Raw genomic sequence first — 26,235 nt, 5'->3', positions numbered from 1 at the left:
ATTTATTTATTTGACACAGAGAGAGTGATAGAAGGAGAGCACAAGCAGGGGGAGCAGCAGAGGGAGAGGGAGAAGCAGACTCCCTGCTGAGCAGGGAGCCTGACTGCGGGGCTTGATCCCAGGACCATGACCCGAGTGAAGGCAGACGCTTAAGACTGAGCCACCCAGGCGCCCCAGAGCATCTTTTCTTTAAAAGATGTTTTGTGACAAAGACTTCACTAATTCAAAGTAGCTTTCTTTTCCAGTTAGTTAAAAAAAAAAGAAAGAAAACATTTTGCTGCATATTTACTTCATATGGTAGTTATAAAACTCTTTAGAATAAATTCTTAGGATAACTTTGCTTTTCTGTGAGCCGTCCTATCTTGAAAATATTCCTTGATTGAACTTATTTTGAAGAACAAATGAAACACGTACTTCCTAATTAAAATTAATTTGGTCACCTGACATGTGGTCAGGTGAAAGAAGCAGGGTGTATTTATGCTATATACATGCTTGATATATGGAAAGCTTAATCTTTTACTAAAAATACAAAGGTAAAATATTCTCCTTTTCCAAAGAACAATTAATACTACATAAAATTAAAACTAGATAATATGAAAAAAATTTTTTAATAGATTTGCACATTTTCTAGGAAAATGTAAATGCTCAGCAGTGATCTGGCATCAAGTTCTCATGAAATTGCATCTCTAGCAACCAGATCTATTAAACACTAATTTCATGGGATCTTTACTCTCTCTCTCTCTCTTTTTTTTTTTTAAAGATTTATTTATTTATTTGAGGTGGGGAGGGGCAAAGGGAGAAGGAGAGAGATTCTTAATTCTCTCCGTGCTGAGTACAGAGCCAGATCTGGGGCTTGATCTCAGGACCATGAGATTACAACCTGAGCAGAAACCAAGAGCTGGATGCTTAACCAACTGAGCCACCCAGGCACCCCCACTCTTTTATTTTCTTAATGAATGATAATAAAGGTTTCCACTTACTTGTGCACTTAAAAAGAAAATCTATTTCCTACCTATTCATTCATTGTTTTTTTAAATCATTGACCTTTAGAAATATGTAGAAGAATACAGCGATGTTTATTCTTTTAATAAATGGAAGACAACAGTCATATTATATTATAATTTTAAAGGAACTGTGCCTGGTCAGAAGTTTGCTTGGATGTTGTAATTTTGTACTGTAGGAAACTAGTAAATACTACTTCAAAATATGACTGTAGGAGACCAGAATATAATAAAAGATTATTAAAAATGTAAAATTATAAAAGCTAAAATATTGTTTAAAAGAATATTATTAAAATTAATGCACTGCTAAAAACCACCTTTCCTTTCTACTTGATCTAGCTGTGGGTTGTCTCTGCAGTTATTAGTTGATGAAAGGAAGGCTAGAAACCCAATAAAAAAGAGAGTGTCATCCATGTACCACTCCCATCTCTTTTATCTTTAGAATTCCTATGTCTTTGAATGATATTAGTCTTAGAAGGAAAGAAGGTTCTGGAAATTGATGGAGGCTTAAAAGAAATGTTAACAGCTCAGCTTTTCCAATTCACATTACAAATAACATGGAAACTAGTTCTTGTGGAGACTGCTAAGTAGTAAAGGAAATATATCAGTATTTCTCCTGTACAGAATTTTAAAGCTATTATCAAAAGTGTATTGTTGACACAGGGATAGCCTTATTATTGACATGCTTCTTAGTTATCCTTTGCATCTGACAGTTGAATAATTAGCAGGCTCACAAGCTTTGATGAGACCATGGATTGTTTTATGGTATAGTGTTTTGGTTCTCTGTTTTCTCTTTCTATAATAGACATAAATTTAAGGTGTACAGTGTATTGATTTGATCTGTTTTGCAAAATGCTTATCACCATGGTGTGAGGTGTAATATGTCACATAATTACCATTTCTTTTTTGTGGTGAGAATGTTTAAGATTTACTCTCTTAGCAACTTTCAAATATGTAAGTATATAAGATAGTAAGTATTGCTAACTATAATTACCATGCTGTACATTAGATTCCTAGGACTTATCTTAAAACTGGAGGTTTGTATCCTTTGACCAACAGCTCCCCATTTCCTCCAGCCCCTGGCAATCACCATTCTTCTCTTTCTATGAATTCAGCTCATAGTTGACTTTATATGCTGGGGTTTATTCCTGGACTCTGGATTCTGTTCCATTGGTCTCCTTTCCTGCGGTAAGAGTCAATCTTATTGGGGCGCCTGGGTGGCTCAGTCGTTAAGCATCTGCCTTCGGCGCAGGTCATGATCCCAGGGTTCTGGGATCGAGCCCCACATCGAGCCCCACATCGAGCCCCACATCGGGCTCCCTGCTCAGCTGGGAGCCTGCTTCTCCCTCTCCCACTCCCCCTGCTTGTGTTCCCTTTCTAGCTGTCTCTCTCTGTCAAAAAAATAAATAAAATCTTAAAAAAAAAAAAAAAGAGTTAATCTTACCTAGTTGATGAAACTCCCAGGGAAGGGCTTTATGATAATTGAGTTTCTTTTGGAACATCTGTCTTTAGGTAGATAAGGGCAATTCACAGAAAGCTATCTGTGTTTGCTGTTTTTCAAGTGACTTTAGCTCAAAATAATCCTTAAGGCAAAGAGGCATATTTTAAGAAAGACATATTCTATCACCCTTCACTTACTGTGTCTTAATTCCTTTTTTTGTTTTTTTAAGATTTTTATTTATTAAGAGAGAGAGAATGATAGAGAGCATGAGAGGGTGGAGGGTCAGAGGGAGAAGCAGACTCCCCGCTGAGCAGGGAGCCCGATGCGGGACTCGATCTTGGGACTCCAGGATCATGACCTGAGCCAAAGGCAGTCGCTTAACCAACTGAGCCACCCAGGCGCCCGTGTCTTAATTCCTTAAAAGTCAATTATTAAGGGACGCCTGAGTGGCTCAGTCAGTTAAACTGGCTCAGGTCATGATTCCGGAGTCTGGGGATTGAGCCCACATTGGACTCTCCCCTTGGCAGGGAGTCTGCTTCTCCCTCTGCCCTTCCCCCTGCTGGTGCGCAGGCTCTTTCTCGCTCACTCACTCTCTCTCTCCAAATAAATGAAAACTTAAAAAAAAAAAGGCAATAATAAAACTTCATGGTTAACCGAAAGTTCAGTTAAGCAGAACCCCTCTTTCTCATTTTATCTACATGGTAATTTAAGCATTAGACTCACTTATTTGTATCTTATAATTAAAAAAGTCTTTGTTTTCATACTCATTAAACTTAATTATGTTCTTCAGGTACAAAGTTCTCACAGTTTATACTATATTTTCTGAAGCTTGCCCTATTTTTCAGAAATTGGTGATTGTCTGTTGTTTTCTATAAAACTAATTTTGTAAAACAGCAGAGATCTTTATACAAACTCCTAATGGATGCCAAATACTTTATCTAAAGATGCTAATAATTTCCGTCATGATATCAACTTGAATCCTCCACACCTTTAAGAATGCTTCTAGAGCTGATGCTTGAGCCCTCACTGAGAAAGAAGCTATGCTAATCTGTCCTTGATGAGGCTGCATTGATTATCTGAGATGTGGAAAATTCATAATAACCACTTCACTTAGTGCTTATGGGAAGCTTTATTATTACTAATATTCCTTAACTTACTAATTTCTAAAATATATAGCTTCTCACTGTTTATAACATTATGCTCCCAATTCTTACAAAAGCATAAAAGAGGAATTTTAGTGGACTTCCTTTATTTTAAATCAGAAAGTCAGGGCTCTTTAATAATGAAGACATTTTAAACCGTATTGTATAAATGAACTCCTTTGTGCTTTATAATACCACTCTCTAATGATCACTGAAAAAATTTTGACGGTACTGCATTAATGTGGTACTTAAGATGACCAGTCTATATTAGCTTTTAGTTTAATTTTCGAATTATTTTAAATGAAAAAGAATGGTTGTCAGTAAAATAGAAGAGATTAAGTTCTTTTGTTCAGAGGAAGCTTCCTTTATAAATTATTTTTATTTTCCATAATTATCCTATAAATTCTTTATAAAGAAATTATTTCAGTTACATACTGTAGAGAAGAAATTGCCACTGTTCTCTCACATTCATGTGCTTCATACTACTGCTGTACGCAGTCCAGGGACCCACACACACCCATCTATCCCTATACTGTGTGTCAGTTGCCATGACATGGCTCATTAACATAGATGTGCAATTGCTATGGATGAAATTGTATTCCCACTACTCCCTGCAAAATGTCAACTACAAAAACAGAAAACCTGATTAATCTTTTAGGCCAATATACTAATACTCTGCATATTTGTAGTTGTATTTGTTTTTATATATTATATACTGCCTCGTGTGAAAGGATTCAAGGCTACTTCGTGGTGACATTAAACCAGGATTAAGAGGGGTTTATGTTATCTTTTTTAAAAAAAAGAATTTGTGAGCTTTTTGAAAGCTGACGGAGTAACGTTTTCAAATAGTAAAGAAAAAGTGGTATAATGAAGAGTACTTAATGGAAAGTCTGAAAGTATATTTTGTATTTCTGAAAGTCTGAAAGTGTATTTTGTATTTGTATTTTGTATTACTAACTTGATGTATGACCTTCATTACATTACTTTATTTCTCTAAATGGGACTTACATTCTTGAGAAGATAAAGATATGGAGAATGCAGGGTATAGGAGTTCACAGAGGGAAAGACTCTAGGCATAGGTTCATCAGCAGGGCCCCATGCATACCAGGTATATACCAAGCCCTGCACTAGGGCATAAAGAGGTGAATGGGGCTGAAATTCCAGCTCAGCTTCTGGAGGCAGGAGTGCCTTTTTGTGATTAATCTACCCAGAGAAGATGTCTTTTTCTAATTTGCACCAAGGAGTTTTAATATGCTAGTTGCTGCCCTCCTGCTCACCAGGTTTAAGGTTCATGTTAGTTGCCAGTACTGATCAGTTGGTAGTGACTGCCTGAATCCCCTGAGTCCCTGCGTGATGTAAGACAGCTGTTGGTAGTGGAAGGAGGAGTGGTGGCATATATTCGTTGATTCCCAGGATTGAACTTTAATGGTTTAGAATAGATGTGAGAGGCACCTGGCTGGCTCAGCCCGAACAGTATGCAACTCTTGATCTTGGGGTGGTGAGTTTGAGCCCCACGTTGAATGTAGGGATTACTTAAAAATAAAATCTTAAAAAAAGACTATAGATGTGAATATTTTATTTATTTCAGTGTTTGAAAATGCAAGCTCAGGAATCAGACTGAATAGGAATTTCAGGTTTTCACTTACCAGTTTTGTGGCCACAGGCATCTTCCTTAATTGCTCTAAGCCTCTGTTCCTTATTTAGAGTATGGGGATAATGATCGCGCCTGCCTCTTAATATTATGAAAGAGCACGTGCATATCTCACAGTGTGTCATAGCCTAGTGTCTCCTGTAGGGGAGGGGAAAAAACCTCTTTCCTCTACCCATTTAAGTTCTCTGGCTGGAACTCTGTAAATTGGACTGGCCAAAAACAGATTAAGAAGAGGGAAAACAGGGCGCCTGGGTGGCTCAGTTGGTTAAGCAACTGCCTTCGGCTCAGGTCATGATCCTGGAGTCCCGGGATCGAGTTCCGCATCGGGCTCCCTGCTCAGCGGGGATTCTGCTTCTCCCTCTGACCTCCCCCCCCATGTGCTCTCTCTTTCTCTCTCTCTCTCAAACAAATAAATAAAATTAAAAAAAAAAAGGAGGAAAAACAGAAGTTGATTAACATGGAGCGCCTGGGTGGCTCAGTCGGTTAAGCCGCTGCCTTCGGCTCAGGTCATGATCCCAGGGTCCTGGGATCAAGCCCCACATCAGGCTCCCTGCTCAGCTCAGCAGGGAGCCTGCTTCTCCCTCTCCCTCTGCCTCTGCCTGCCCCTCTGCCTACTTGTTCATTATCTCTCTTTCTCTCAAATAAATGAATAAAATCTTAAAAAAAAAAGAAGTTGATTAACATGAGCGATGTGCATGGATATATTAGAGTACCCAGTGATGGGAGTTACATATGGGAGTAATCCAAAGGGATGGTTAGAATTTGGACTTATATATCATCTTAGGCTAATCAGAAGAAAGGGGGTTTGGGACTTCTGGATGGAGGAGGCAAGTTATGAGAAGGTAACCGGGAAAAGTATGGTAAACCAGGGTTGTTGAGGCAGGTTGATTATGCAGATTTAAGTTAGAGCCTTTCCATTGGTTAGAATTGTTAGAGTCATCCTCTTCCTTCCACCTGGAAGGAGACATCTTTAGAAATGGAAATTATAAATGTAAATTTTACTTACAAAACATAATGTGTTCCCTGTTTTTAGACCATTTTTCCTGCTTCTGCTGGTTCCCAGTGGCTAATATGCCAGGGGCACCTGGGTGGCTCGTTCCGTTAAGCATCCAACTCCTGATTTTGGCTCAGGTCATGATCTCAGGGTTGTGAGATTGGCCCTGAGTCCAGTGTGGGGTCTGCTTGAGACCCTCCCTCCCTCCCTCCCTCCTTCTGCCCTCCCCACCTCCCACCCCAACGCTCTCTCTCAAATAAATAAATCTTTTTTTAAAAAATAATAGTCTGTATGCCAAAGAGGCATATTTTGAGGGGGCTATATCTAGTACCTTTCACTACCTATTTGATCTATCTCTTACCCATTGAATTCTTTGTTTGCATTGTTACCTTTCTCCTTGATAACTGCAACAGCTTCTTATCCTGTCTCCACTCCCAGTTGAGAGAGATCATATTAGATGTCCCTGAGTGGGTATAATATACAACCATCAGTTGAAATTAAGGACAAGAGTAGGGTGGAGTAGGTACTAGAGAATAGAAAATATTTGGAATGTTCCTTGTGGAATAATTGGTAGGGTGTCTACAAGGATTGTTTTGTGGCCCTGAGATTAGCATTGGAATTGAGTCCCTTAATTATAACCTTAGAATTTTCTATAATAATGTGCTACAAACAGAATTGGGAGTAGAGAAAGTAACCGGAGGTTGTCCAGGATTAGAGATGTTTGTGAGTATGTGGAAGGTAAGGAGGGCAAGGACTCTGAAAGAGTGAGATTGAAATGACTGACCCCAAGTTTCAGGATATGAAGCCAGGCCCTTGCACCTATATCCTAGATGCGTAGAAAGCAAGAAGAATGAACTTGAGCTAATGTTAAGCAAGAGTATCAAGTTGCAGAGGAGTGTCATTTAGATTTTAAAAAACATGTAAAATAATTCCTTCTTATTTCCAGACTTTACTTAAAGCCCCTTTATCAGTATTTTAGGCAAAATTCTTACCAGCTTGTTTCTTGGTCCCACAACTCAATAGATTTGAAAGAGCAAATTGAAAAAGGTGACCCTGTTAGATGCAATGGAAGTGAAGATGGAGGAGACACAGAACTACTAAATTTGATACAAAAAAGGATCAAAAAGCATATGAATTTAGGTTAAATTAATGTAGGATAAACAGTCTGATGCATAAACAGCACTAAGAGTACCCTTATTAAGTCAGCATTTGGTAGCTGAAGTTCATGATTAAGACTTCGCAGCATATCAAAAATCAATTTAAATTTTCATAAAGAGAGGAGAGTGATTATTTTAAGGTGTTTGTGAAAATGGTTATGATGTAAAAAAATATCTTTTAGGAACTAGAAGGGGTAAGCTTCATGTGTTTGGAAAATTCTCTTATGTGGAACACATGATGCTTGTTTGAATAAAGAAATACTATAGTTTGAAACAGAAGATGATTGCTTGAGAGATAAATGACAGTTTATAATTGTTGCTGGAGATATATTAACATACGTTTGTTTTTTTTGACAGATTGTTTAACGAACAAAAGTGAAGAATTATCAAATAGCACACAATACTTCCTCAGTCTGTTTAATCAAACCTTGACCTGCTTTGAGCATAACCTCCAGGTATTTTTTTATGATACTTGAAATTAAAATGCTGCCTTGTACAAAAGCATAATAGATAATTCAGCAAATTTTTTTAGCATTAATTGTTGATATTTATCTGTACACACATGTAGGAGAGTAAGTAGACCTGGATTTCTGCTAAGTTCCTAGTATTACTAGCCTTTAGGAATATCATCAAAACTTTAGTTGTCTTATTTGTAAGGTGGGAACAGTAAAATCTATCCTGCCTACCTTCAAGTATTTCATAGTGAGGATCTGATGAGATATTGAGGATGAACACAGTAATTTGGGCGTATGATTGTTTACTTAAAACACAATGTTGTTCTATCTGACAGTAATTTATCTTGACTTTGTTTATGCAGTAAGGTATTATGTATGCAGTATATGATTCTGTCTACAGGCAGCTTATTCTTTGCCTCAATATTTGCTTAACTATATTTTATCTACTTTAAAAGGCACTGTTTAGTAAGGTAACTGAATTACAGCGTAAAAGGTAGCCTTTAAGAAACCTACCCTTGGGGCGTCTGACTGGGTCTGTAGAGCATGTGACTCTTAATCTCGGGGATGTGAATTCAAGCCCCATGTGGGATGTAGAGATTACTTAAAAAAAAAAAAAAAAAGAAACCTACTTTTTTTGGTTTTTGTTCTCTCCACCTCTGACCCTTGAATGTTGGTATTAGAACTTTGCTGGTGGTGTGAGGGGTGAGATTGGAACTCTGATAAAATCCTAGATTTAAAACCTGCTTAACAAGTAAGTAATCCCCACAAATAGATGTAAACATGTTTAGTATAAGATATATATGATTTCATTTTTAATCAATGTGATGACACAGAATTATGATTTTCCTTGAGAATAATAAGAATTATAAGCAATTCCCAAGAAATGTTCTGCAAGGTGTTAATACATGGCCCATAAGAAAAGGTTTAGTGTTCTAATAAGATTGGGAAATGCTTTACTACAGGACTTTAGAATTTTAGTGGACTAATGTATGTTGTAAAACTCCAAATGGTAATTTTTGTATACAAGTGTATTTGACCAGTTACTCTTTGGTGTAAGTGTTCTGATGAATGTTTTAGGGAAATTAACATTTTTCCTGGGATGTTAGTTGCAAGCATTTTTTCCTAGTTGTTTATTTTTTTTATTGTGCTTTTCTTTTTGTTATGAGGAAAATTTTAATTTTTATATTAACAGATTTATCAAAAACATTTTAATAGCTTGCAGACTTGGTGTCACATTAGAAGGTTTTTCCCTCTTTGCAATTATTTTTAAAATTTCTCCTGTGATTTATTAATTTTATGATTTCATTTTCTGCATTTAAACATCTTTTTTCTATTTATTTTGGTGTAAGATGTGAGGCATAGCTCCAACCCTTTTTTCCTGATGAAATGAATTGTAGAAGCAAGTAAAAAAAAAAATTCAGTCATTTTAAGATTTTATTACAATTGCATTACATTTTAGATTCATCATTTGGAAATAATTGACATGTTTATGATACTGAGCTTTCCTATCTAGGAATATGGTATATTCTCTTTTTATTGTGGTAAAATAGAATGTGAAGTTTACCATGTTACCATTTTAAGTGTACAGTTCAGTGGCATTAAGTACATTCACATTGTTGTGCAACTATCACCACCATCCATCTCCAGAAAATTTTCAAACTCAAGCTCTGTATCCATTAGGCAGTGATTTCCCATGTCCTCCTCCCCTAGCCCCAGCAACCACCATTATTCTCTATTTTTGTAATGTCCTCTAGCATAGTCTTACCGATTTATTTAAATTTTGTATCGGTTTTATACATTTCCGACGTTTATTCCAAGGTATTGTATCACTTTTGGTGCCATTGTGAATGACATCTTTTCTAACCCCACTACAGATTTTCACTGGTTCCTTTCTTTTAAAATGTTTTATTTTGGAATAATTTTAGATTTACAGAAAAGTTGCATAAATAATGCAGAATTGCTGTATATCGCTGACCTAGTTTCCCTGGAGGTTAGCCTATGTTATCATGGTATATTTGTCAAAACTAAGAAATCAACATTGGTACAGAGCTGTTAACTAAATGCCAGACTTTATTCTGATTTTAGCACTTTTTCCACTAATGTCCTTTTTCTGTTTAAGAATCCATTCCAGGATAACAAGTAACTGGCCACACCTTAAAATTTCTATCATATATGTAGCTACATTCCCTTTCTTATTCCAAATGCTATTTTTTTTTAGTTCTTTCTTCCCTTGAGTTTCCTTTAGGCTTGTTAAATGTACTTTATTTTTTATTGATCTTTCCAAAAACTTGTGTTTGGTTTTATTTATTAGTTCCTGGGTTTTTTTTTCTTAATGTGTTTGTTTATTCTTTTGCATTTATTAATTCCTCCTATAATCTTTTGGTTAATTGTGTCTTTTTTCTAGTTCTTTCAATTCAAGGTTAATTTATTTCCAGCTCTTCTTGTTCAACAATAAAATAATTTTCAGATTGGGCGCCTGGGTGGCTCAGTTGGTTAAGCGACTGCCTTCGGCTCAGGTCATGATCCTGGAGTCCTGGAATCGAGTCCCACATCGGGCTCCCTGCTCAGCAGGGAGTCTGCTTCTCCCTCTGACCCACTTCCCTCTCATGCTCTCTATCTCTCATTCTCTCTCTTTCTCAAATAAATTAAAAAAAAAATCTTTAAAAAAAAAATAAAATTTTCAGATTGTAAAGTTTATAACTTTGGCCTTTCCAATAATAGACTCTGATAAAAGAAAGATTACCTTGTGTTTATTTCTAAATTTCCAATTTTAATTTTGATTTGTTCTTTGACTTAAGAGTTCTTTGGAAGATTATTTTTTAATAGGAGTGACATGATTTCTTTATTTGTATTAGTACATCTCAAGTTTTATTGAAATTGTGACCAGTAAATGTAGCCTGTCTACATTTTGGAATTTACTGAGATATCTCTGTGATGTAATAATTATTAAAAATGTTTATTTTTATTTTTTTTAAAGATTTATTTATTTTAGAGAGCACAAGCAGAAGGGGCAGAGGGAGAGGGAGAGAGAATCTCAAGCTGACTCTGCACTGAGGTTGGAGCCTGACGTGGGGCTTGATCCCAGTACCCTGAGATCATGACCTGAGCCGAGACCAAGGGTTGGACATTTAACCAGCTGAGCTACCCAGGCTCCCCTGAAGGTTTCATTATATAGGCATGATTGGTTAACTGGTGATTAACTCCGTCTCCAACTCCTCTTCCCTCCTTAGAGGTCAGAGGTGGGGCTGATAGTTCCAACCCCCAAATCATGCTTTGGTCTTTCTTGTGACCAGCCTTCATTCTGAAGCTGTATAGGGACACCCAGCCACCAGCCATCTCATTAGCATACAGAGGCACTCTTTTTACTCTGGATATTCCAGAAGTTTTAGGAGCTATGTGCCAGGAACCAGGGACAAAGACCAAGTATCTGTTTCCCATTATACCACACTTAGCCTCCTGTGGTCTGTGACCATTTTTCAGTCTTTCCCTGTTTCTCATGACTGATAATTTTGAGGAATACTAGTCAAATATTTTATAGAATGTCCCTCAATTTGGGTTTGTCTAATGTTTCTCTCATGGTTACACTCGGACTGTGGGTTTTGGGGAAGAACACTAGAGAAGTGAAGTACCTTTCTCATCACATCCTGTCAGAGATACACGCTATCAACATGGTTTATCCCTGATGGTGTTATCCTGATCACCAGGACAGGGTAGTGCTTGCCAGGTCTCTTTAATGGAAAGTTACCTTTTTCTTCTTCTTTCCATATTGTATTTCTTGGAACCAAGTTACTAAGTAACAGGAATGGGGGTGGGGAAATTAATCTTTAAGTCCTGGAGGGGTGAGCATTTCCTTAAATTACTTAGAAATCTTTCTGTAAGGAAGATTTGCCACTTCTTCCACATTTATTTATACCTTGGGCTGTAATTAATTTTTAAAAGATCATGACCTGAGCCGAAGGCAGTCGCTTAACAACTGAGCCACCCACGCGCCCCTAAATAAATAAAATCTTAAAAAAAAAAAATAAAAGTTCTCTCCTATTTGCTGAATGAATTCTTTTTCATTAGGACATTTACTCTGCTGTCTATTATTTTCCCTTTGAATCATTTTATTTGCTTGTTTTTTTTCTTGTTTATTTTGTTTCCTTTTTATGTGCATCGTTAGGCTCATCTTTATTTATTTATTTTTAAGGATTTTATTTGAGAAAGTGAGAGCAAGAGAGAGCCTGAGTGGGGAGAGAGGCAGAGGGAGAGGGAGAAGCAGACTCCCCATCGAGCAGGGAGCCCAGTGCAGGCTCCATCCCAGGACCCTGAGATCATGACCTGAGCTGGAGGCAGATGCTTAACTGACTGAGCCACCAGGCATCCCTCATCTTACTTTCTTAAGTGCTTATGTGGTCAATGTAATAAGATGATTGTACCAGGTTGGGAGAGCTGGAAGCAATCTCCCTCTTTCTCCATATAGAGTTTGGTTTCTGTAGCTTGGCTTTCAAAAGTTCCCTTAAGCAGGCACTATGCACTCACTTCAACAAATGTTTTTTGGGCGCTGATTATGTGCAAGGAGGCAGTGTTCTGGGCACTGAGGGTAGAGCAGTAAACAAGACAGGTAAGATTTCTGTTCTTATGAACTATATCCTAGTAGGGGTAAGATTAATAACAAAGAAATTTTATTAAGAGTCATGAGTCCTGGAAAAGGAGTGTAGTGTACTACTTTAGATAGGGTAGGCAGGGAGTACCTCTCTGAGCAGGTGAATTTTGAGATCTAAGGTTTGAGATAGCCACGGGAAGAATGTTTTCCTTAGAAGCAAGGATAAAGGCCTTGGGGAAGAGAATAAGCTTGGTATGTGCAAGGAATAGGAAGAGGCCTGTTTGGCTAGAGCACAGTAAGCACGTGTGAATGAGATATGGGGAGATAGGCAGAGGCCAAATCATGTAGAGCTGTGCAGAACAAAGGAAGAAATATGGATTGAATTTTAAGCACAAGGGGAAGCCATTTAAATCAGGAATGTGACATGGTATATGAGTTGCATGTTAAAATAGCATTCTGGCTGCCCTGTGGAGAAACTCAGTTGAACCTAGGCAAGAATGGAAAGAAGGAACCTAATTAAGAGGCTGTCACAGGAGAGAGATGGTGTGGACTGGGGTACTGACTGTAGTGTTGGAGAAACATAGATTAGTTCAGGCTATATTTTGTAAGTATATCTAAGAGGACTTGCTGATAGATTGGGTAATTCCTGAGAGTGGTGGAGGCTGATCAGAAAAGGAAGAAGAACCAGGGTTGTCCTAGGCTTTTGGCTCTGAGCAGCTGAGAGGATGATGGGGCCACAGGAAAGACTGGTTGTAAGGGATTGGGAGTTAAGAATAGTTTTGAACAAGTTAATATAAAATAGCTATTAAGTATCTAAATTGAAATGTCAGATAGTGTTATAAATGAAAGGAGCTCAGGGGAGAAGTGTGAGCTGGAGAGAGAGATTTGAGAATCATCAGATCAGGTACAGATGATATTTAAAGCCATGAGACCGAATGTGAGTGAGTGAAGGTATAGTGATAATAAAGAAGCCCCAAAGATGGAGTCCTGGGGATACCCAGTGTTTTATAGGTAAGGTGTGTGTGTGTTTGAGAGGGGAATGGAGCCAGCTAAATTGATAGTGGTGTACCTGGGATGCAGGGGTGCAAGAGCACCTCACCTGGCTCAGAGGGGTCCCAAACAAATCAGGTTTTGCCAACTCAGTGCTGACAAAATCCAAAGGCAGAGAAATGAATGGTGGTGAAACAAGAAAGGAAGGCCAATACTGGGAAGATGGGGCCCTAGCCTCTCAAAGACTGTCTCCAAAGTGCCAAAACTACTTCAGGTTTATATAAGGAAAACGTGGGGCAAAGGTTTTGGGCGGATACCTGCAGGTAGTCTTTGAAGGTCAAATGGATCATTGTCATGGAATCAATCTGGGTGGGGTCTTATAGGCTCAGGGCAGTCCTTACTGCTTCGGGGGTAGTTTTGGTTCCCATTAGGGGATGCTCTGCCCTCAGGGTTCTTCCACTTGAGCCAAGAGATAAACGGGAAAGAAAAACCCAACTAAAAAGTTGGAGTCAAAAGGGAGGCAGCCAAAGTCCTCTTTCAATGGTAGCAATGACATTGGTGACATGGGCTGTGGCAGTGGCTCCACGCTCAGTGACTGGGCTGGGATGTGGGTTTAAATTCCAGACCAGATCCATTTGGAGTAGTAAGTATTTGCAGATGGCTTCTCTGGAAACCCGTACTGTCTTGGCGCCTGTGGAAAGACTTTTTTGTGGATGGATCTGCTAGAAAGGTAGGGCTATCATTCTAGCCTGTTGCATCTCTAGAGGACAGTGGGTGGGTGCAGAGGATAGAGGTTCAAAGAGACTGTGGTTCTGGTCAGTTTCCCTGGCACTGGTATTGTAGCTTGTATTATAATTCAGCCTTCCTGGGATAAGACTGTGTGTCACACCTTTATATTTTAGGTGCTATTCAAGTGCCTGGATTTACCTTTCTTTCCTTGAATCTCTTGGGTAAAGAAGTCAGGACACAAGGCACGTGCTGTTTCATCCTCTTCCCAGAATCCTACTTCCTCATTCCTTTTATTTTTTTTTTTAAAGATTTTATTTATTTATTCATGAGAGACAGAGAGGCAGAGGCAGAGGGAGAAGCAGGCTTCCCGCCAAGCAGGGAGCCCGATGCGCGGGACTCGATCCCAGGACCCTGGGATCATGCCCTGAGCCGAAGGCAGACGCTTAACCGACTGAGCCACCCAGGCGTCCTTCCTCATTCCTTTTAAACACTGCAAAGCTTTTTATCTTTTGGCTATGCCACCGTTTATTCAGTCAGGCCCTCTGTTGATGGGGATTTTTGTTTGGTTCAGTATTTTACTATTACAGACATGTCTTTTTTCATATAACTTGGAGTATTTGTATGACTTCACCTGTCTGGTAGATGACTAGAAATGAAGTTACTCTGTCAAAAGATATGTGCATTTTAAATTTTCATATCAATGGCTAAATTACATTCCCCCATCAAGGTTCTGTGCTCAATGTTTGATTGAACACATTTAGCTAAATGCACCATTGTTCTGTGAGAAACAGACCATGTGCTAATTCTTGTGGCAGAACTAAGGAGACTTAGTTTCTCTGTCAAATAGATGGTGAGGGTAACATTGTGGGGGCTATATCAGTTTAATTCCTTTAATTTTTCCTTTTGTCTTTCATTCAAATATTCAGTTAATCCCATTTCTTTAGGCTATAAGGTAAAGAATAAGGGGAATAGAAAGCAAGAATGTGAACTGACTGGTTAGCAAACTTGTTCTTGAAAAGACAAATGTCGGTCTGGGAAGTGGAAAAGGTTGAGATTCAGTAATATAATATCTTATATGTTATATCCACTACCTTCATGTTAGGTCATATAATTCTTTGGCATTAGTCCCTTTTTGTTGACTAGAGGGGCCTGGATTATAAGCCTTGGGATAAGAGGGTGGAGTGGGGATGTAAATTTGGTGCCTTTTCCTTCCCCTTTAATAAAGTCCCTTCTGTCTCAATAAGGCAGAGTTCAGTGTTGAAGTCAGCCCAGGCAAGGGCATATTTTATTTATTCTGTGAGAGTAGGATAGATAAGAGCAGACATGTAAATTACCAGATGATTTAGGAAATTTTTGGTATTTAGGCTTTAGTAATTTGGTGTCTGAGCTATTGTTCTCTGTTACCAGTGGCTAGTACGGTGGCTTGCTTGCTTGCTTCCTTCCTTCCTTCCTTCCTTCCTTCCCTCCCTCCCTCCCTCCTTCCCTCCCTCCCTCCCTCCCTCCCTCCCTCCCTCCCTCCCTCCCTCCCTTCCTCCCTCCCTTCCTTCCTTCCTTCTTAAGATTTATTTTAGGGGTGCCTGGATGGCTCAGTCGTTGGGTGTCTGCCTTCGGCCCGGGTCATGGTCCCAGGGTCCTGGGATCGAGCCCTGCATCAGGCTCCCTGCTGGGTGGGGGGCCTGCTTCTCCCTCCCCCACTCCCCCTGCTTATGTTCCCTCTCTCGCTGTGTCTCTGTCAAATAAATAAATAAAATCTTTAAAAAAAAAGATTTTATTTATTTTAAAAAGAGAGCACGAGTGGGAGGGCAAGAGGGAGAGAGAGAATCTCAAGCAGGCTCCACGCGGAGCCTGCGGCAGGGCTTGATCCCAGGATCCTGAGATCATGACCTGAGCCAAAGCCAAGAGTCAGATGCTTAACTGACTTTGCCACCCAGGTACCCCTGGTTTTTGCTGTATGCTTGCTTTTCATACCAGGTTTCTAGTCCTTGAGACCTATAATACAAGTAGTGGTTAGCAATATATTATAGATGATAAAACTGAAGCTCAGAGTGATTTATTAACCTGTCTAACATCACAGCTTAGCACGTGAACATGCTATATTGTTTCTGTCCTCTAGGACAGCAAATAGCTTATGTTAAAGAGATGTAATGTTTTATTGTATGTATTACATGTGCCTTTTAGGGGAACATTCACAGTCTTCTGCAGTTAAGGAATTATTCAGAAGTGTGCAAAAACTGTCGTGAAGCATACAAAACTCTGAGTAGTTTGTACAATGAAATGCAAAAAATGAATGAACTTGAGAATAAGGCTGAATCTGGAACACATTTATGCATTGATGTGGAAGATGCAGTAAGTAATTTACCTCTTTTTTTATTATGTTAAGTAATTTACTTCTGATATGATATATATTTTGCAGTGTTGTTGATTGTGCCTTTAGTATCATTATCCCCTTTAGAGGTATATTGGAATCTGCCTATGTTGTCTTCAACTAGAAATAACTGGTTATAAGTAGTAAAGTTTTAGAATATCCTGGTCTGTCAAACTAAAATGGACACTAATCAAGTACTTCATAAATAAGTTGAGTTTGGTACATTTGATCTTTTAAGTTTGATGATAAGTGTCCTTTTCAGAGCCATTGGTGTTATATGTTTACATTTCAGTTTCTTGTGCACTTGTTCCAGATTAAAGAAGTCTCTGGTTTGCTATCATGTGTTTCTGAAACCATTTCTTAATTACTTCCTATCCCATTGCTTTTATTCTTTATTATCATCTGAAAATTTTAATTTACTTTTTTATAGTCTGTCACCCCTCACTAAAATATAAGCTACATGAAGACAAGGACCTCACGTCCTTTTTTGTTTACTGTTCAGTATTTGGAAAAGTGCCTAGCATATAGTGGGCCTGTTAGCAATGTGTATTGATTGAATGGTCAACAAAAAAAGCCTTTTCCTCCATTGTATAGGTTGCCTTCCATGGGACACCACTAGATGGCGATCATGCCTTTTTATGGGACTATGGTGCCCTGAGTTTTGAGACCTCAAAGGAAATAGGAATTATGGGCTCAAAGAGAGTTTACGGTCCAAATTGATAAACCTAATGGTTGAGAATGATGAATATGAATAACAGCTCAGAGTGAACTATAGTGTATCACTAATATTCGACATGGTAAAAAGCACTTATTATCAAACTTAAAATGGGTGCACCATGGGGGTTTTTGGTTTTTTACTGCTCTAATGTCTGGATTATTACCTGGCTTCCAGTAGGCTTCAATAAATACTACATATATATTTTAAGACTAATAGTCTATTTCATAATTTTTTAAAATGAAGAAAAATGAATATTGATTCTCTGACATAAGTTGGACTACACAGGAAATCAACATGACCACCTGTTTTAGAACATCCTTCTTATAATAAGCAAAACTTAACAGTAAACATACAAAGCACCCCTTGCAAACCAAATCTCAAACAAAATTCAGGCAAGAACATTTTTCTACATTAAATTTGATAGTTTCCTTATATCACTTAGCATGTTTGATAGAAACCATGAGCTCAATTAAAATGAGATATTGCTGCCCCCAGATGTCTGTTTTTAATGTATGCTGCTAAATAAGATATTATCTAATAAAGTTTCCATGACTCATTAGATATTATGTACTTAAAAAATTGTTTGCCATGTGACTCTTTCATAATATCTTAGGTAATGAATTAAACATTTCATAGATATCATCTCTTGAAGAGAAGCTGTATTTAGTTGATATTTTTATTTCCATTCTAAAAATATTGCAACAAGCTCAGTGAGATTACATATGTAACATAAGAAAAAAATTTTTGTTTGTTTTTGTGAGCCTCCTCCCCCCAGTTTTACTGGAGTATAATTGACAAAATTGTAATATATTTAAAGTGTACAGTGTGATAATTTGATATACACACACATTGTGAAAGGATTCCCACAGTCGAGTTAATTAACACACCCATCACCTCACATAATTACCCTTTTCAGTCTTTTTTAATGAATGAAGCATGGTCGAACAATATTCATATGATACAGGTTCTCTGAGATCTATGAAATGTTGGCATTCCTTGGACGGTGTTTTGAATTTAGAATATGAAATTTCTGTATGGATATAAACTTATATAATGACTGTGAACCAGCTAATTTAAGAAATTGTCTTCAACTATCAGTAGATTTTTTTAGGGATGTATATGTAGTCTAAATTCTGGATGCCTGCTATGTTAATAAAACAATTATATGAATTGAAGACAAATTAAATGTAAAATAAAAAAATTTTATTTGTTATTGTTCCAGATGAACATTACTCGAAAACTTTGGAGTCGAACTTTCAATTGTTCAGTCCCGTGCAGTGACACAGTGCCTGTCATTGCTGTTTCTGTGTTCATTCTCTTTCTACCCGTTGTCTTTTACCTTAGTAGCTTTCTTCATTCGGAGCAAAAGAAACGCAAACTCATTCTACGTAAGTTCCTTTTTACAACTTTATTTAGCTAACACCTGTATTTTAAACACTTAGGCCTGTTTTAGAAATGATGTATACTCTGAAAACTCAAACTGTATTAAGCTAAAACAGCTCTTTGCTTCAAATTTTGCAGTTACACTTACTAATGGAAGAGATGTGTAAGAAGTTTATAATTATAGATAATCAAAAGTCAACACACGGTATCTTCCGGATATTTTAATTGAGAAAGCTTGGAATAAGGCTGGCAGCAACAGAAGAATAGCAACAAAGGTTTTGCAGGCTTGAAATGGCCATAGTAGGGAGAGGTAAATAGCTCTTAGGCCCATCAAAGCCATGGCAGAGCCACCTAGAAAGCCATCTAAAAGGCAGGGAGAAACTATGGTGAGCACACAGATGATTTATGAACAAATTGGAATCATAGTTGCAAGATCATTACTTGACATACAGAGTGTGCTGAATACATATTCCGCATCAAATAGGGCAGAGCAGAAAAAGCACAAACTAGAAAATCCCATCTAGCTGAAGAAGAGTGGCTTCTAAGTGTCATGGTTTCTTATTATCAGAATGAAGATATGGGCTTATCCCTTAGTAATTTTAATTTTTCAAAATAGAGAATGTCTTTTATAGAAAAAGTTAGGCTTTTTTTTTCTTTTAAATATTATTCCTAGCCTAGGAATCTATGAAATAAAAATTCTTTACCTTATAAATTTCTTTTTTTTTTAAAGATTTTACCTATTTTATTTTTTAAAGATTTTATTTATTTATCTGACAGAGAGAGACACAGCAAGAGAGGGAACATAAGCAGGGTGAGTCGGGGAAGGAGAAGCAGGCTTCTCGAGCCCGATGCGGGACTGGATCCCAGGACCCTGGGACCATGACCTGAGCTGAAGGCAGACGCTTAACGACTGAGCCACCCAGGCGCCCCTTACCTATTTTAGAGAGAGAGCACTAGTGGGGTGGGGGCGGGAGTAAGGGGAGGGTCAGAGGGAGAGGGAGAGAGAATCTCAAGCAGACTCTGCACTGACATGGGGCTTGATATCATAACCCTGAGATCATGACCTGAGCCAAAATCAAGAATTGGACGCTTAACTGGCTAAGCCACCCAGGCACGCAGCCCTCCCTTATAAATTTCTTTCTAGCCTTTCTTCGTAGTTTATTTAACCTCACTTCTAATACATCTAATTAAAAAAAAGGTTACTTGCAGATTAGTTTGAACTGAATTTGTAATGTTTTGTCACCTTGAAAAGCTAGCTAATAGAGGGGAGAGTCTTTAATATGAGGGTATTTAGTAAAGCTTTTCAGAGATTGCTAGCATTCTGTAAAATAGGTAATAACTCAGTCCTAAAAGCACTTATCTAGAATAATAACAAAGTACTGCAGGGACCTCACTATTGAGAAACTTCGTTTTTCAGGACTTGGTGTACTTTTAAAGTTTAGCATCTTATTTATCTTGCAAATAATTTAACTCTGTGGAAGATATTTACTGCTTCCGATTGGGGTTTTTGTATGTTTGTTTTCTAAATCACCACCATCCATCTGTTTGTACAAGCCACAAACCTTGTTATCTTTAATTTCTTAATTCTTTTCTTTATTTCCCCCTTCCCATATTCTCTCCCCCACCCCATTTTACTCCATCAGCAAGTACTGATAGCCCTGCTTCCAAAAATATATCTTAAATTATCTTTTCTCTATCTCCACTGATAATACTCTTCCCTAAGCCATCCCATCTCTTATCCTCCCATGCAGGAGTCCCTTAACTGGTGTCCCTGCTTCCATTTTTTTGACCCACTACAATCCATTCTCCATATAGTGTCTAGAGTAATTTTTTTTTAAAAAGATTTTTTTGATTTATTTCGACACAGCGAGAGAGGGAACACAAGCAGGGGGAGTGGGAGAGGGAGAAGCAGACTTCTCGCTGAGCAGGGAGCCCGATGCGGGGCTCGATCCCAGGACCCTGGGATCATGACCTGAGCCAAAGGCAGACGCTTAATGACTGAGCCATCCAGGTGCCCCTAGAGTAATTTTTAAAACACAAATCTTACTATGCTTTTCTCCCACTTGAAACCCTTCATGTGTTCCTGTTGCATCTAGAATAAAATTGAAACTTATTTCTAAGCTATGTGTCACCTGGCCCCCCATCTACCTTTCTAAACTCACTGTACCCTCTCCTTTCTTTGTTCATGATGCTGTATGTAGGCAGCCTGGCCTTCTTCCTGCTCCTCTCAAACCCAGACTCATTCACACTGCCCCTTTCCCAAAGCTCTTGTACTGGCCCTCCCTACTTTCCTTGACTGGCTCCTTGACATCCAGGTCTTAGGTCAAAGATTACTTACTCATGGGGAGGGTATGTGCTATGGTGAGCGCTGTGAATTGTGCAAGACTGTTGAATCACAGATCTGTACCTCTGAAACAAATAATGCAATATATGTTAAGAAAAAAAAAAGAAGATAGCAGGAGGGGAAGAATGAAGGGGGAGAAATCGGAGGGGGAGACGAACCATGAGAGATGATAGACTCTGAAAAACAAACTGAGGGTTCTACAGGGGAGGGGGGTGGGGGGATGGGTTAGCCTGCTGATGGGTATTAAAGAAGGCACGTTCTGCATGGAGCACTGGGTATTACGCACAAACAATGAATCATGGAACACTACATTAAAAACTAATGATGTAATGTATGGTGATTAACATAACAAAAAATAAAACAAAAAAAATCATCACTAATGTTAAAAAAAAAGATTACTTACTCAAAGTTACCTTTTATGACCCCCATCCTAAGAATACATCCTTCTTTTAATTCTCCCATATCTGTCATCTTTCTTTAATGATACTTAATTACTTTTTAAATTAACTTTTTCATTTATTTTCCACCTTATTTGTTTGTCTCTCCTTCTTTGTTTATCTCTTACGGTTGATTCAGCTGTAAGCTCTATCAGAATAAAGATTTTGTTTATCTTGTTCATCACTGTATCACCAGCATCTAGAAAGTACCAGGCCTATAGTAGGTGCTCAAAAATACTTGTTGAATAAAGGAATATTATATTTAATGGTAGCATTTCCTAGAGTGTGTTCCTTAAAATACTAGTCCTGTGAAATTCCTTTTTATGATCTTTATAATGTACCTGAATATAAATTAAAGGCTCTAAGATTACATTCCCAAAACTTGACAATAGAACTTTTGCATGATACCTATTAATGTTTCCTGGAAGCATTGTTTATGAATTGATTTATGAATTTAAGAAAATGCTCATGTAAGCAAACAGTTCTTGTGCTGTTACCTCATGGGCATTGTTACTTACTTTTCTTTATGCCACAATTTTATATGCCCCCATACATTAAGTCCTATGGTAGGAATTAGGGATTAAAACAAGGAACAAGGCACAATATATGCCCTCAAAGAACACACTGACCATAATCCAATTACTACAACAAATGTAGTAGAGGCATACAGTGTGGTTGGACCACAGAGAAAAAAGACTAACTCTGCATTAGGGATGTTGGAATTCATCATTAGATGATGATCTCTTGGGTAGAATTGTTTTATTTTTTATTTTTTTAGTATCCTCTGGGGTAGAATTTTGAAGGATGTAGGGATTTATCAGAGAATAAGGAAGCAAGGAAGTTGTAGGTATATACACTCATTGGTATTGCCACCTGGTTAGTTTAATAAATTTGGTAATTGGTAAGAAACTCGATTACTTCTAGGGGTTTTAAACAGCATAATAATAATAAAAAAGCCCTCTTGATTTAGTTTGCCTTCCAAATCCATAGGAAGCTTAAGAGTAGACTTCTAGCTTAGACTGTTTTTTAGGTTAAGTTGCCCTTTAGTTTAGCTGAAGCAATACACTGGTCCAGAAAGTCATGTTGTCCTCTTGCACTTAGAGTGAAAACCAGCAGAGACTGGTTTTCATCCTTGAGCACATATCAGAATTGTCTGCAGAGCTTTAAAGCAAAACAGAAAAGCAGATGCCTGGGTCCCTTTGCAGACCTTCTAAATCACAACCTCTACTCTCATGTTGAAAACCTCTAAAGTAGAGAGATTCCTAGTTAGCCAAAGTAAGATACTTTTACTATGCCATAGTTGTTTTTCATTTCTGGAACATGAGAAACATTCATGTTTAACTATAAGCACAGACATTACCAAGTGAAATAGCATGATTTTCTTTACTAACCCTAATGACTCAGTTCCATTAGCATCATAATCAAAATTGTACATATTTTATTAACAGCCATATATATTTGTGTGTGTGTCTGTGCATGTATGTATAATACAACTTTGTAAGCCATTTAAATTTTTTTTCAACTTTTTTTGACAGTTTTTTGACATTATAGAATTATTTTAAGAGAAATCTAGATTTGGATTTCTAACTTAGACTTTTTTTTTTTTTTTTTGGGATTTACTGCTTATTCATGAGAGTCAGAGAGAGAGAGAGAGGCAGAGGCAGAGGGAGAGGGAGAAGCAGGCTCCCCGCAGAGCAGGGAGCCTGATGCAGGACTCGATCCCAGGACTCTGGGATCATGACCTGAGCCAAAGGCAGACGCTTAACCATCTGAGCCACCCAGGTGCCCTCTAACTTAGACTTTTAAATACATCATTTTATTATTGTACCTTATAGCACTTCCATTTTTTAAGTAGACTACTCTTACATTACATATTTGAGATTATGATGTTCAAGATGATATAAATTAGGTCTGTTTTATTTGGTACTGCTTCTAACAAAGTCATGTGTGGCTTCAAGCAAAGTTATGTTTTTTGAGATTGGTAGAAGAAAATAGGCATAAGTTATAATTCTTGGAAGATTGAATCTATTCTGATTCAAACAGAGTTAATAAATACTATAGTTTACATAAAAATAATGAATAATTATGTTTAGAGAATTTAAGTTAAAATATAATACTTTTGATTTATCTAGCCAAACGTCTCAAGTCCAGTACCAGCTTTGCAAACATTCAAGAAAATTCAAACTGAAATCTACAAGATGGAGAATTAACGTCATATTCCATGGATGAATGGTGGAAGATACAACTTGGTCCAAAAGAGGATGAACTGATTCGACAACTCAAGTTCCCTAAGAAATGCAAGGACTTCAGATTTATTTTTAAATAAGAATTTCCCATTTTTCTTTCCTTTCCATCCTTTTTTTAAGGGTTTGGGTATTTTTAATTTCTAGGCCTAGCAATGTCATCTATTTTAAAGTGTATTTGTTATAATAACAAAAGATGCAAGAACAATCTTTGTTTTATTTTGTAGGCATATTATTACTATTTGAGACTCCTGGTATCTCCTTATTAATGTAGTACTTAAGTAGCAAAGTTTTTGAAAACTAACATTTAAAAATTAATCAGTTATGGCAAAGACTTTGGAAAAAGAAATATACTTGCCAAAAGTAGCCGGTCCAAAGATTAATTTAAATTCACCATTGCAGTATTATTGTTACATATATATTTAATATGTCACACATTACAAATAATATGTAATTCAATCTGTAGTTCCCTTAAAGTCATTTTTGAAACCACTAATTATAAACTTCCCTAGACAATTTTTAGAAGCAGGAAGGCACATTACATTTATCTTTGTAAAAAGATTTGTGGTAACTGATTTCTTACTTAACTTTTATAAATATATTTTGCACCTTATTTTTGCCTTTATTTCATAAGTAATTTGAAATCACTGGACTGCTGTATTATATTCAGGGCAAGATAGATTCTTTTTCTACCAGGGATTTGCATTGTGAATTACATTAAGTTATTTGGCAATTTATAATTTATTACTACTTTAAATCAAACATAGATAGCATTATCACAATATATTTAAGTTGTGATTTTTTTTTTTTTTAATGCAGATTCTCTTGGGTTATATGGAGATTTTTGGAGGGGAGAGAAAGGAAGGGTAAAAAAAACTGAAGGCCCAGAAAATAGATAGGAAAGGACCTGAGGGGATGCTCACTATAAGACTGTTGAATGGTTCATGTTGAGGGCATGAGTGAAGATGAGAGTCTGATGCAGAAAGCAGTTAGGTTAAGATGCTTATTTTTTTCTAAATTATTTAAACAGATAAATGTGATATGATAGAAATGAAGTCAGATATTTCACTATCAGAAAACAAATTCTATTTTGGAATGTTTATATCAACTTTTTTTAAAAAAACTTCATTTCAGAATTGGGCATAGCTTTTTTTCCTCAGGTTTTTAGTGTTAGGCATTTCATTTGTTAATTCCTTCTTGCTTTCTGGGTGAAAATAGGCTTTGTTTTAAATGTTGAGAGTATGAGAAATAAGGGTTAGGTTAAATAGTACAATAATTTTAATCCCTTTGTATACTATAAAATGCTCTATAATGAGACAAGAAAGTGTTTAATTTTTTTAAATGTTTACTGTATATGCAGAGTGAACAAGAAGGCTCATCTTTGGATATGTAACATATCCAAAAGCTGTTACAGTTTTTCTAGTATGCTGTGATCCATTTAAAATGTGCTGGGGTTTATTCCACGGTCACTGTTCATGCTGCTGATACTAATAGCACTGTCTTGATTTGAAGCATATAGTTGAGGGCCATTGAAAGCAATCTTTCATTAATGCAGATAAAACCAGTTTATATATGCAGAGTTACAAAATGGCATATTTGAATCTGTAAGTAGTGACTCTGATCACCTTTCAATGTTACATATTTCTAAAAACCATTGCTTTTGAATATGGTTGCTAATAAGCACTTTAGAAGAGAAAAAACAACCTTGACTATTTTTCTGGTTGAATCATTGCTCTTTAGAAGTAGCATCAACAATAGATTTCAAAAATAAGTATTAAGCATTATACTAAAATGTGTAAATACTTCATTTTTTAGTCATACTGAAAAATTCTTTGCCTAGTTTTAAATTCTGAGACACATAGCATATATGTGTGCATTAGATCATCTTTAGCTTTTTGACACTTTGAAATAAAGGAAGTAATTTAAGGAAATTGCAGTGCCGTATTTGTTTTTGTTTTTTGCTTTGTTCTGCTTTGAAAGAGAGAGAGGGGCAGAGAGCAAGTGGGGGGAGGGGCAGAAGAGGAGGGAGAGAGAAAGAATCCTAAGCAGGCTCCATGCTCAGCATGGAGCCCAGTGCAAGGCATGGTCTTACAACCCCAAGATCGTGACCTGAGCCAAAAATCAAGAGTCGGACGCTTAACTGACTGAGCCACCCAGACATCCCAAGCCATATTTGATTTTTAAATGCATTTTTAAAACTTCTGAGTTTCTGAGAGGTCTGCTATAATTCTTATATTTGTTCTTCTACATGTAATGTTTTTGTTGTTTTTTGGCTACCTTTGAGATTTCCTCTTAATTTTTGATTTTCAGCAGTTTTGCTATGATGTGTGTAGGTATATTTTTCTTTGTATTCTCCTTGGGATTCTCTGAGCCTCTTGGATCTTTTTGTTGTCTTTTGTTAATTTTGGAAAATTCTCAGCTATTCTACTATCAAATATACTTCTGCCCTCTTCTCTCTCTCATCTCCTTCTGGGATTCCAGTTAGATTTGTTAGGTGATGTGATATTGTCCCACAGCTCTATTGGATGCACTCTTCTATTTCACTCTGACTTTCTCTTTGCATTTCAGTTTAGATCATTCCTTTTTTTTTTTAAGATTTT

The 26,235-nt window shown here is 37.2% G+C and overlaps 1 protein-coding gene across 1 annotated transcript in view; it reads left to right on the top strand.

The window, feature by feature from the left end:
* OSTM1 (osteoclastogenesis associated transmembrane protein 1) overlaps positions 1–25,566 on the top strand; it is a 33,094-nt gene extending 7,528 nt beyond the window's left edge. Inside the window, exons 3-6 of the mRNA XM_025863572.2 lie at positions 7,744–7,841; positions 16,324–16,491; positions 18,451–18,616; positions 23,525–25,566. Of these exons, the coding sequence (XP_025719357.1) occupies positions 7,744–7,841; positions 16,324–16,491; positions 18,451–18,616; positions 23,525–23,580 (488 nt within the window). The 3' untranslated portion in view covers positions 23,581–25,566. The remainder of the gene's footprint in view (positions 1–7,743; positions 7,842–16,323; positions 16,492–18,450; positions 18,617–23,524) is intronic.
* The last annotated feature ends 669 nt before the right edge of the window (positions 25,567–26,235 follow it).

The sequence above is a fragment of the Callorhinus ursinus genome, unplaced genomic scaffold, assembly GCF_003265705.2.
Source record: "Callorhinus ursinus isolate GAN/ISIS: 27379988/994484 unplaced genomic scaffold, GSC_fseal_2.0 scaffold6, whole genome shotgun sequence".
Taxonomy (NCBI): Eukaryota; Metazoa; Chordata; class Mammalia; order Carnivora; family Otariidae; genus Callorhinus; species Callorhinus ursinus.
This window is presented reverse-complemented; position numbering and strand designations above follow the sequence as displayed.